Source organism: Nerophis lumbriciformis, linkage group LG01 (genome assembly GCF_033978685.3).
Source record: "Nerophis lumbriciformis linkage group LG01, RoL_Nlum_v2.1, whole genome shotgun sequence".
NCBI classification, from domain to species: domain Eukaryota; kingdom Metazoa; phylum Chordata; class Actinopteri; order Syngnathiformes; family Syngnathidae; genus Nerophis; species Nerophis lumbriciformis.
The window spans coordinates 13282501-13296028 of record NC_084548.2 but is presented as its reverse complement, the minus strand read 5'-3'; the positions used below and the strand labels follow the sequence as shown (position 1 = coordinate 13296028).

The 13528-nt window shown below is 38.5% G+C and overlaps 1 protein-coding gene across 2 annotated transcripts in view; it reads left to right on the top strand.

Moving 5' to 3' along the window:
* Positions 1-13528, top strand: part of mib2 (MIB E3 ubiquitin protein ligase 2) — a 138813-nt gene that overhangs the window by 47087 nt on the left and 78198 nt on the right. For both annotated transcript variants that reach the window (XM_061975259.1, XM_061975250.1), the window contains exon 2: positions 386-763. In XM_061975259.1, the coding sequence (XP_061831243.1) occupies positions 541-763 (223 nt within the window). In that variant the 5' untranslated portion in view covers positions 386-540. The remainder of the gene's footprint in view (positions 1-385; positions 764-13528) is intronic.

Genomic DNA, 13528 nt, shown 5'->3' with positions numbered 1-13528 from the left:
AAAAATATTTATAGCCGCCATGTGGGTGTGTGCTCCTTTTGCCAGAATGGTGAGTACTTTTCGTGCTGAGTTGAATGCCAATGGGATATTTGTTGTTTGTGATATTTCTGTTCTGACCATGAGGGAAGAGTGTGATTAGCAAGATGCAGAAGTCACATCCTGCTCCCTTCTCTAGGAGTGAGCACTAACAAGCATGCAGTGAATAATACTTCTTTAAAAACCAAACCACAACAATTTGCATGAAACATAGTCCCTCCCTGAGCTTGTAGGTAATGTATTTAGACACCACATCAAAATATTGTTTCACTTTTACTCTGTACTGTGGAGACACACATAAAATAGGTGTCGTGCTTTAAGGCTTAAATCATGCATTTGTTTTTTGTAGTCTCCCCTGATCTGCTCCCGGAAAGCCCCTTGGTACCCTCCCTGCCTGGGCTATCATCAGCACGGGTCAGAGGTGCCTCTGGCAAGGCCTTGAGGCGGAGCACCGGCGGAAGAAACAGCGCTGCCAGGTCTCGGCCTTTGGACAGAGGCAGCAGCATGGAGGTGGGCATGCGTGTGGTGCGCGGCCTGGACTGGAAATGGGGAAACCAGGATGACAGTGAGGGCCATGTGGGGACCGTGGTGGAAATCGGGCGGCAGGGCAGCACCACCACGCCAGACAAGACAGTGGTGGTTCAGTGGGACAGCGGCACAAGAACCAACTACCGCACTGGATACCAGGGTGCCTATGACTTGCTGCTGTATGACAATGCACAGATTGGTAAGCAATTCTAGCTTGTTGTTGCCTGCACAGTACATGAATTTAACGCAAATAAACACCTCTTAAAGGGGAACTGCACTTTTTTTGGAATTGTACCTATCGTTCACAATCATTATGAAAAACAAGAAGACAAAAGTTTTATTTTTTTTCATTCTAACATGTAAAAATTGTCTCGTTCTTTGTAGCTAGCAATGCAGCTAATGGGAGCAATCAATTCTACCTCTAGATCACTTCAAAAATGCATTAAAAAACCGTCACCAATACTTAATTTACGTTTCATAACCTGTATAATAACCAAACTGTAGCAACATTGTTATTGTAAGAGTGAACACTGACAAACTCTTTTTCTAGCGTACTAACTACGGTATTAGCCGTAAAAGCTACCTACGGAAAGAGATAAGCTAGCTTCTATGTCAGCACGAAACGCATTTGGAGTTTGTACTACACAACACTGCGATAAGACACCAATCTGTACAGACTGAAAAACATGAACAATCATATTACAGTATCTGTAAAGTATTAGCCCACATTTCATGTTTTGTTTGTACACAGCTAGTCAGATAGTGTATCTACTGTAGTTGTAATAACACATATGATGTGCTGCGTGTATCATGATCGATATAAAGTGTGAATCACTCGATGGACAATTGTCTGTTTGGTCCAGCTGGCTGGGGATGTTTATTCCGACGTTTTTGGGTAAGCACACAATTTATGTCGAAATAGCTTGTCTCCCAATTCCACATTTACAGCTACGTGTCATGCCGACCTCACTCTCTCAGCTCCAATGTCTCACCCTCTTCTCCATGCTGCCTTCGATAAATAGTAGTTCATCCTCCGTTCATTCAGATTCAAAAAGATAAGGTTGTGAATTGTCATTTGTCCAAAAGTAGTCGTCTTTGTGGTCTATTACCAAGTCTGCCATGATTAGAACATACTTGTGTTTGAATCCGGAAGTAGGAACACAAGTTGTTGCCGGAAGTCGGACTTGCTCTGCTATGAATGTGCGGAAGAGGTCAGTTCCGGCAATGATTAAAATGATGAAAATACGGTAAATATTGTACATATTATATATTGTTATGAACGTGTCTGTTACTACATTATATATAGACTTGCAGTTTGTATACAAAATGTTTGATGGAGGCCTTTGAAGTTGTCTTAGAGGGCTTTGAAAGCTACAACGGTGACTCCCATTAGCCGTATCTTCTAAGCGTTTTTTTTTAATCATCTTTAAAACCCTAAAAAAAGAAGACGTGTGTATTCTTGTCTCCAAATAATATTGTGAACGCTAGGCAAAATTAAAAAAAAAGTGCAGTTTCCTAAGTCGTGCAGGGTTTCCCCTTAATGTAACTGAATGTGGCACAAAATCAAAATAATATCCGCCACACATTTAAAAATGTTTTTTTTAAAACATGAAAACAAATCAGAGTAATATAAAAGTAAAGTCTGAAAGAAGTCAAAAAGTCTGACATTATTTTTAACTTTTATGGCCAATCTTATCCTAACAACCGACCTAATTTCAACAGGTTTTACCTCTTGTGCACACATTTTTGTCCCCGTGCTTCTCCAGACAAACAACCTTTCCTCATTCTCCGCCAATCCGCTTTCAGGCACAGACGGTGTGTTTGTGATCATGGGAACAATGACCATCAAATCAAAATATGGGGACGGAGTGGCTCGGTTGAGAGAATGGCCGTGCCAGCAACCTGAGGGTTCCTAGTTCCTGGTTCGATCCCCAGCTTCTACCAACCTAGTCACGTCCGTCGTGTCCTTGAGGAAGACACTTCACCCTTGCTCCTGATGGGTCGTGGGTAGCGCCTTGCATGGCAGCTCACGCCATCAGTGTGTGAATGGGTCAATGTGGAAATAGTGTCAAAGCGCTTTGAGTACCTTGAAGGTACAAAAGCGCTATACAACTATAACCCATTTACCATTTAAAACCACACAAACATTAAACATTACCATAAGCACGTCTTTAAAGTAATGATGCACCGAAAACGCCGCTGCAATAAGAAAATGTTTAATTAATTCACAGTACTTTTTAAATTAATAGAAATGTGTGCAAGACTGGAACGTACTAAAATAGAGGAGTTGGACAGAACGCTCTGTGCATTTAGCCACATTTAGAACTGTCTGCATTTCTTTATTTACAATAAATAAATAATCGATTATTGACGTTTACTAATCGATTTTACAATAACCCAAGTCCGAATTGCAATGCATCTAAAACTACAGTGTAGGAAATAGAGAGAGGGAAATAATGAAAAATAAGTTAGTGAAAGAAAAGTTTAGTACAGCAGTGGAGGATATTTTAAGATTGCATGTGGAACATGTAGTGTACAAAGCAATATATACATTTTTAAAAAGACAGAGTTCAATAAAATAATTTAGAGTACCATCTCGATTCACAGTACATTTCAGAAGTTTGCTTGCCAACCACTGTTAAAAGAAGAATAAGGCGGGGCAGTCTTGGCACCTCAAACTATCCTTCACACACACACCCATTCCACATTCTCTTGCTTACTAAGAGAAGGTAACTACCCAATTTTTTTTTCACTGTTGATTGGCTGTTTTTCCTTGTGTTCCCTAGGTATTGTGTACTGCTTTACAGCTGCTATACGTCTACATTTTCCTGTATTTGTTGCAAAGATGTGTAACATATATTTGCCTTTTCTCTTGGCCAGTTCACGCTTGAAAAAGAGACTCTAACATTAGTCTCAATTAGGGATGTCCCGATCCGATATTTGGATCGGATCGGCTGCCGATATTTGCCAAAAATTGCACATCGGCAAGGCATGGGAAAATGCCGATCCAGATTCAGTTTTAAAAAAAACTCCGGTCCGTGTTTTCCAACGCACCGATTTAAATAATACATTCCACTTTTCTGCTGCTCCGTAATTTCCGTTCCACATTTTCCAGCACACCTTCAACACATCCACAGGTCTGTGAATTCTCACGCAGTTGCTTTTAGCTGCTGGCATTACACGACAGGCTTTTCTCACTCTTTCTTGTGTCTCCCTCTCACAGACAGCAAGTGCACCTTCTTACACACATCACATACTGTCACGACATACGTCACATACGTATACGTCCTTCCCGAGCAGAGAGGTAGCAGTTTGGCTAACGTTAGCTGTGATGCTAGCGCAGCCGTGCGAGCAACGCTCCCTCTAAGGTGCTCGCCTGTGCAATTGCGCACTGTTTAAGCGTCCTCTGCGCATAGCAAATCTATGCCACGCACAAAATCTAATAAAAAAATAAGCGCATAACAATTTTCGACACACGGACACGACAGAGAAAACTGTTTTCGTCATCATTGTTCAAATATTGTGACGTCTGTCGAGACGCTTATCTCCATTCGGTGCCACACGCCCACACCATCAAAATGCTGAGGCAAAAATTTCCACATCAACACCGTATGAAAAAATAGTGATTTTTTTAGTTGTGATTTCCTTCTCTGCATGAAAGTTTAAAAGTAGCATATATTAATGCAGTATGAAGAAGAATGTTTTAATGTAGACATGCAAGCCTTGAAAGAAAATTTTGAAAATTTTGAAAATCAAGACTACATTTCCTGCAAATGGGTGCATTTCTACCCTATATTTTAACTTTAGATTTATTCTCATATCAAACTCTTTTGGCAGTCTTTTTGACACTTACATCCGGCGCCCCCCTCCACACCCTGGATTATAAATAATGTAAATAATTCAATGTGATTATCTTGTGTGATGACTGTATTATGATGATAGTGTATATCTGATAGTATATATCTGTATCATGAATCAATTTAAGTGAACCCCGACTTAAACAAGTTGAAAAACTTATTGGGGTGTTACCATTTAGTGGTCAATTGTACGGAATATGTACTTCACTGTGCAACCTACTAATAAAAGTCTCAATCAATCAATCAAAACACATAGAATCATCATACTGCTGTGATTATATGCATCAAGTGTTCATTCAAGGCTAAGGCAAAATATCGAGATATATATTGTGTATCGCAATATGGCCTTAAAATATCGCAATATTAAAAAAAGGCCATATCGCCCAGCCCTAGTTCAATGATGCCATTTCTGTTTGTCATGTATAATTTTGTCTATTTTGTGTTTATCCTTGAATAAACAGGTCAGTTTCTTGTTACCAACCATTGTGTACTATTCAAACTCCCCTAATTCAGCTGGCTAGTTGTTATCAAGAGTACTAAAACCCTTTTCAACATGATTCTGACAACTTAGTAGGCTAAATAACTTTAAACTTTAATACATGCTCGGATAGGCCAGTATCGGTATCGGTCAGTATCGGTATCGGATCGGAAATGCAAAAACAATATTGGTATCGGATCGGAAGTGCAAAAACCTGGATCGGGACATCCCTAGTCTCAATGTGTGTGTTGCTCAGTTCCAGACTTGTAAATGTAAATTTAGACACCCCCCACCCCCAAAGCAGTGTTGCTTAAAAAAAATACATTTCAAGGTACCGTATATTACCAAATAGTAGCCCGAGCGTTTATTTCACAAAATCGATTTTTCAAGGCAGGCGTTTAAAAGAAGCAGTCGGTTATTTGCACAAGGCTTTTATTTATTTTTGCACCAGCCTGCACCAGGCCATTATTTGGTTACAATGGTTACTGTCCAGTATTTATTTTTTCGTACAAAAAACTTTAAATGTAAAAGCTATTGTAAACATACAAACAAAAAAACAAGATGAGGTAGGCTATCAAAAGACAAAAGATCAACAAGGCCTCAACATGGCAGTAGTGCAACAATTGTCAAATAGAATACCGATACTAAAAATAAATACACTTTTTAAATAAATCAGCCTACCGGGAAAAATAAAATTATAATACCAAGTACTCGAGTATAAAACCCATCATCAAAACAGAACAATAATACTGTCACTTAAATAAAATAAAGGCTACAGTACTCCAAGTTTTAAATAAAGCAGCATACAGGAAAAATAAAATTATGGTACCAAGTACTCTATAAAACCATCAAAACAATAATACTGACTGTACTGCGTTTGAACATTTAAATACTGTTCTACAGCCTACAGAGAACAATGTTACTTAAAACATTTGTATGCACATACAACGCTTAAAACCTTTAATGTATCTGTATCTGGAATTAAATTATGGAATGGATTTAGTAAATAAATCAATGTACTAAAATGATCCAATTTAAGAAACTGTTCAAACTCAAAAGTGTTTACAAAGTACAAAGAAGAAGAACCCTGATAAACATTCTGAATTTACTGATAATCGTATTCATCCCAATATATGAAATACAACTTACTTCACTATTTATTATTTATTTATTTATTTGTAATGTTATTATCTATGTAGTATATTGCGAATAAATTCAGAACAGGAAGTGAACAAAAGTGTTTGCAATTGCTATACAATTTGAAAGGGGAATTATTACATAAGCTGTGCTTCTTCCGACTCCTTTGCGAACATTTTGAAAAGAAAAAACGGAAATTGTGATTTATCATGTTGTAATTGTGTGCATGTTCAAAATAAACTCATAACCATATTTCAGAAGAATTGCAGCGAGACATCGCAAAGAGACAATTTTATATTCAGAGCTATTAAGATAGGATACTAAAAGTGGTAACTAATTTATTCATATTTAATCACATAAAATGTTTTGACATCATAAATGGATGCAAGTCATACCTGTCACTGAGGAAAGAATAGCAGACAGATGAGCTAGCTTGCTCTATAGATGGATTTTGTTACAAAAAGGACAATGAGTCAAAGAAAAAGTGATTTACAAGAAGGAGTTTCAGTTTCACTGACGCTCTAAGTATAAAGGCGGGTTAATCCAAGGCGTTGCCCCAGAATGCAACAACTTTAATTTTTGCAGGTGTAGTCAACAGGAGTTTTTAAAGTAGAAGCAGCATGACACAAAAAACAAGAAGGCAAGTTAGACAGGAAGCTTGGCCGGCGCCTTGTGGAATGTAAAGGAAAAAGCATGAAAAAACGTACAAGGATCCAAAAGGAAGCATCCAGCAAAAGTTAAAGTGAAAAGCAATGACCAATGATCTAAAACCCACTAAGCATAGCAGAAAACACATGTAAAGTCCAGCAGTTCAAATAATGCTGATGACTAAGTCCACACATCTGCACCACTTGTGCAAAGCTACTGCCGATGATCCAAAACCAGAAGTGGACCGGATATTTCTCTGACAAGAAATTAAATAAGGCAACAACAAAGCTTAATTATATAACGAAGGCACGTGAAATCTGCGTTTTTAAACATGCATTTTCTTTTCTTTTTTTAAACATTTGTTTGTTGGGTTTTTGACATATACAGTCCAGAAATACAATTAAATACATATCTAATGTTATTTTTTCTCCCTCAAGCAAATAACCCACAAAAATTATATATAAAATAAAATAAAAATAATAAACTAAGGAAGAAAAAAGAAACATCAGTCAAATAAGTACAGGCAAATATTGACATGAACCCACAGGCAACGGCACTCCTTAATGTCTCCAACATTGTTGAAGGGTGGACTAGCAAAGTAAGATTTTCATTGTATGGCAAACTGTCTGTTTTAACTGTGCATATGACAATTAACAATCTTGAATCTTGAATGGTGCAGTAATACACAAAAGCAGACAAAGGGCTCACTTACTTTTCAATCGGGGTTACATTTCTCTCTCGCTCTTTTGTATATTTTAGGAAACCACCCTATAATTTCTAAAACTTCACATTACAACCATTCAATGTTAGCTTAATTTTCTCCAGTTTGAGAAAATACAGAACATCTTTAATCCAGCGGGTGTGGCAAGGAGGCGCTGTTGCTTTCCAATTCAACACAATGAGTCTTCCGGTCAACAAAGATGGGAATGCTACCTAGTTCTTTTTGGATTTACTAAAGGTAAATGAATGAGGTGCGAACCAAAATAGTCCACTTGGAGAATTCGGTTTGATCTTTTTGCCAATTACCATAGACAAAGTATTGAAATTTTCAGTCCAATAACTGCACAGGGATGGGCAAAGCCAAAACGTCTGCATTAAGTTAGCTGGAGACTGTTAACACCAATCACATAATACGGACATTCTGTCATACAAACCCCGTTTCCATATGAGTTGGGAAATTGTATTAGATGTAAATATAAACGGAATACAATGATTTGCAAATCATTTTCGACCCATATTCAGTTGAATATGCTACAAAGACAACAACATATTTGATGTTCAAACTGATAAACGTTTTTTTTTTTGCACATAATCATTAACTTTAGAATTTGATGCCAGCAACACTTGACAAAGAAGTTGGGAAAGGTGGCAATAAATACTGATAAAGTTGAGGAATGCTCATCAAACACTTACTTGGAACATCCCACAGGTGAACAGGCAAATTGGGAACAGGTGGGTGCCATGATTGGGTATAAAAGTAGATTCCATGAAATGCTCAGTCATTCACAAACAAGGATGGGGCGAGGGTCACCACTTTGTCAACAAATGTGTGAGCAAATTGTTGAACAGTTTAAGAAAAACCTTTCTCAACCAGCTATTGCAAGGAATTTAGGGATTTCACCATCTACGGTCTGTAATATCATCAAAGGGTTCAGAGAATCTGGAGAAATCACTGCACGTAAGCAGCTAAGCCCGTGACCTTCGATCCCTCAGGCTGTACTGCATCAACAAGCGACATCAGTGTGTAAAGGATATCACCACATGGCCTCAGCAACACTTCAGAAACCCACTGTCAGTAACTACAGTTGGTCGCTACATCTGTAAGTGCAAGTTAAAACTCTCCTATGCAAGGCGAAAACCGTTTATCAACAACACCCAGAAACGCCGTCGGCTTCGCTGGGCCTGAGCTCATCTAAGATGGACTGATACAAAGTGGAAAAGTGTTCTGTGGTCTGACGAGTCCACATTTCAAATTGTTTTTGAAAACTGTAGACGTCGTGTCCTCCGGACCAAAGAGGAAAAGAACCATCCGGATTGTTATAGGCGCAAAGTTGAAAAGCCAGCATCTGTGATGGTATGGGGGTGTATTAGTGCCCAAGACATGGGTAACTTACACATCTGTGAAGGCGCCATTAATGCTGAAAGGTACATACAGGTTTTGGAGCAACATACTGTATGTTGCCATCCAAGCAACGTTACCACGCCCCTGCTTATTTCAGCAAGACAATGCCAAGCCACTTGTTACATCAACGTGGCTTCATAGTAAAAGAGTGCAAGTACTAGACTGGCCTGCCTGTAGTCCAGACCTGTCTCCCATTGAAAATGTGTGGCGCATTATGAAGCCAAAAATACCACAACGGAGACCCCTGGACTGTTGAACAACTTAAGCTGTACATCAAGCAAGAATGGGAAAGAATTCCACCTGAGAAGCTTAAAAAATGTGTCTCCTCAGTTCCCGAACATTTACTGAGTGTTGTTAAAAAGAAAGGCCATGTAACACAGTGGTGAACATGCCCTTTCCCAACTACTTTGGCACGTGTTGCAGCCATGAAATTCTAAGTTAATTATTTATTTGCAAAAAAAAAAAAAGTTTATGAGTTTGAACATCAAATATCTTGTCTTTGTAGTGCATTCAATTGAATATGGGTTGAAAAGGATTTGCAAATCATTGTATTTCGTTTATATTTACATCGAACACAATTTCCCAACTCATATGTAAACGGGGTTTGTACATTTTGCCGGACATATACAATAGGTACTTTGTATTAGCTTGCATTGAATAAGGCTGTGTCTAACACAAATATAAGACTTATGAACTCTACTTAAAATCTCTCCTCAGATAGGGTCACTCCTAAGTCACCCTCCCAAAGTGATTTCATTGAATTCAGAGACTCAGGGCGTAAATTAAACATTTGATTGTAAATACGTGTCATTGATCCTTTTAAAGTGCTGTCAAAAAGCATCTAAAATTGTGTCAGTCAGGTTTGGGAACCTGGAGAAAGTATTATAAAGAAAACTGCGGATCCGTACGTATCTAAAGAAGTGTTTTTTCGGGAGTGAACATTTTTCACAAAGTTGTTGGAAAGAGGCAAAAGTGTTTTAAAGATGCATTGTCGCGTCAAAATATCACTTCCGCATTTAAAAAAAAAAATATAGTAAAAATACGATCTAAACAAAATTTGTTGAAGTTGTCCTCAGCCAAAGGTACTCGCTATTCATCTTGTCTAAACACTGCCCTGAGTTGCAGGACAGGTTATTATGATTAGCAGCTAGAAAAGAAAAGAAAAGCTAGATGGTAAGTTAACTAGCAAGCTTGTTTCGGTGCTCCAAAATAAATAGAAGAAAAAAAGTTAATGGTTTAGAGCAGTGGTCCCCAACCTTTTTGTAGCTGGGGACCGGTCAACGCTTGAAAATTTGTCCCGCGGACCGGGGGGGTATACATTGATTTTTAGTGTATATATTGTGTTTTTATGTTGATTTAATTAAAAAAAAGAAAATAAATATATATATTTTTATTTATTATTTTTATTCTTGTGCGGCCCGGTACCAAGGGCCGCGGCCCGGTGGTTGGGGACCACTGGTTTAGAGCACCGTTGACGACTGTCCACTTTGCTGCTAATCCTATTTGGATGATTACAATCCGAACACTGTTAGTTCCGAACCAGTTGTTCAGTTTCAGTTTGTTTTGAACATGCATACGATACAATGTAATGCATCACACATTTCCAGTTGTTTCATTACAGCACGTCCGCAAAGGAGTAGGAAGAAGCAGAGTTTATTTAATCCTACCCCTTTTCATACCATAGCAATTTTATCCAATTTCCCTGTTCTCTGTAACAGAACAGTGAACAAATAAATAATAAATAAATAATATACCATAGTAAGCAAACAAATATTAAATACATAGATAATATTTGTCTCAATAAAAAAAGAAAAAGAAAAAAAAAGGGTTCAAGATCCATCCATCCATCCATTTTCTACCGCTTGTCCCTTTTGGGGATGTTCATCATAATTCTTGTTCTGTGTACTTTGTGAACACTTGTAGTTTGAACAGTCTCTTAAACTGAATCATATTGGTGCTTTGTTTGATTTCTTGTGTTAATCCATTCCATAATTTAATTCCACATACTGATATGCTAAAGGTTTTAAGTGTTGTATGAGCATACAAATGTTTTAAATTAGATTTTCCTCTAAGGTTATATTTCTCCTTTTTTGTTGAGAATAAATGTTGTACATTCTTGGGTAGCAGGTTATAGTTTGCTTTATACATCATTTTAGCTGTTTGCAAATGCATCAAATTGTTGAATTTCAATAATTGTGATTTAATTGTATGTTCTCTATATCCAACATTATTGTAGTTCGAGAGTATTTATTAGTAGCCAGCGAGAAGGTATATTTTTGACATGACAGATTGTAAACAGAGGTCACAACACTGGAAGTAAATGGTAAATGGGTTATACCAGGGGCCGGGAACCTTTTTGGCTGAGAGAGCCATGAAAGCCAAATATTTTAAAATGTATTTCCGTGACAGCCATATAGTATTTTTTTAACACTGAATACAACTAAATGTGTGCATTTTTAAGTAAGACCAACATTTTTAGAGTATAATAAGTCTCTTATTCTTTTTAATAACATTGTTATTCTGAAGTTAACCAAAAATAAATAAAATACTTTTTACCATTAATGAACAGGTGCGGAAGAAAACGGATTGATGGATTAAAATGCATGAGAATGTTTTCTATTCTGAACGTTATTTTTAACACTGATTACCAGCGGAATTATTCATTACTTATCGTGTTAAGCAATGTCAGCTAAGATTTATCTGAGAGCCAGATGCAGACATCAAAAGAGCCACATCTGGCTCTAGAGCCATAGGTTCCCTACCCCTGGGTTATACTTTTATACTTGTATAGCACTTTTCTACCTTCAAGGTACTCAAAGCGCTTTGACACTATTTCCACATTCACCCTTTCACACACCCATTCACACACTGATGGCGGGAGCTGCCATGCCAGGCCCTAACCACAATCCATCAGGAGCAAGGGTGAAGTGTCTGGCCCAAGGACACAACAGACATGACTAGGGTGTGGGGTTCAAACCAGGAACCCTCAGGATGCTGGCACGGCCGCTCTACCAACCGAGCCACGCCGTATATTATTACCCGAGGGGGCATGGCTACATGATAGTTTCCAAATGGGAAAGGTTTTCTGAGATCTTTGCATGAATGTTATATTATTTGACATTACATTTTAAATGATAATAATGTTAGTAAATGATCTACTATTGAAACTAAAAATGTTGTGGGACATTGCATGGGACTTGTGTCTAAAAGACAGGCGAAAGAGGTTGGTAGATGAGAATAAATCTAAAGGTAAAAAATAATATAGCAACACACCCAATTTCAGGAAATATAGTCTTGATTTAAAGGGGAACATTATCACAATTTCAGAAAGGTTAAAACCATTAAAAATCAGTTCCCAGTGGCTTATTTTATTTTTCGAAGTTTTTTTCAAAATTTTACCCATCACGCAATATCCCTAAAAAAAGCTTCAAAGGGCCTGATTTTAACCATCGTTATATACACCCGTCCATTTTCCTGTGACGTCACATAGTGAAGCCAACACAAACAAACATGGCGCATAGAACAGCAAGCTATAGCGACATTAGCTCGGATTCAGACTCGGATTTCAGCGGCTTAAGCGATTCAACAGATTACGCATGTATTGAAACGGATGGTTGTAGTGTGGAGGCAGGTAGCGAAAACGAAATTGAAGAAGAAACTGAAGTTATTGAGCCATATCGGTTTGAACCGTATGCAAGCGAAACCGACGAAAACGACACAACAGCCAGCGACACGGGAGAAAGCGAGGACGAATTCGGCGATCGCCTTCTAACCAACGATTGGTATGTGTTTGTTTGGCATTAAAGGAAACTAACAACTATGAACTAGGTTTACAGCATATGAAATACATTTGGCAACAACATGCACTTTGAGAGTGCAGACAGCCCAATTTTCATCAATTAATATATTCTGTAGACATACCCTCACCCGCTCTCTTTTCCTGAAAGCTGATCTGTCAAGTTTTGGAGTTGATGTCAGCAGGCCAGGGAAGCTAGGGTCGATATTCTTCTCTTGATCATCTTCGGTGGCATAAGGGACGGTGTGAGCCAAGACATCCAAGTGGTTTAGTCCGCTCGTCTGCGGGAACAAACTGCCGCCATGGCTTGCCGTGCTACCGAGGTCCTTTGTCCCTGAATAGCTCACACACTCCGGCAGATTCAATGGGGGTCTGGCGGCAGATTTTTTTGACTTTATCGTTGGAAATGCATCTGCTTTGAGTGTCGCAGGATATCCACACATTCTTGCCATCTCTGTCGTAGCATAGCTTTCGTCGGTAAAGTGTGCGGAACAAACGTCCAATTTCTTGCCACTTTCGCATCTTTGGGCCACTGGTGCAACTTGAATCCGTCCCTGTTCGTGTTGTTACACCCTCCGACAACACACCGACGAGGCATGATGTCTCCAAGGTACGGTAAACAGTCGAAAAAACGGAAAATAACAGAGCTGATTTGACTCGGTGTTTGTAATGTGTTTGAGAAAATGGCGGATTGCTTCCCGATGTGACGTCACAACGTGACGTCATCGCTCCGAGAGCGAATAATAGAAAGGCGTTTAATTCGCCAAAATTCACCCATTTAGAGTTCGGAAATCGGTTAAAAAAATATATGGTCTTTTTCCTGCAACATCAAGGTATATATTGACGCTTACATAGGTCTGGTGATAATGTTCTTATATGATATTTTGGGGTTTGTGTGGCAGCACTTCTTGCTGATAGAAATGTTC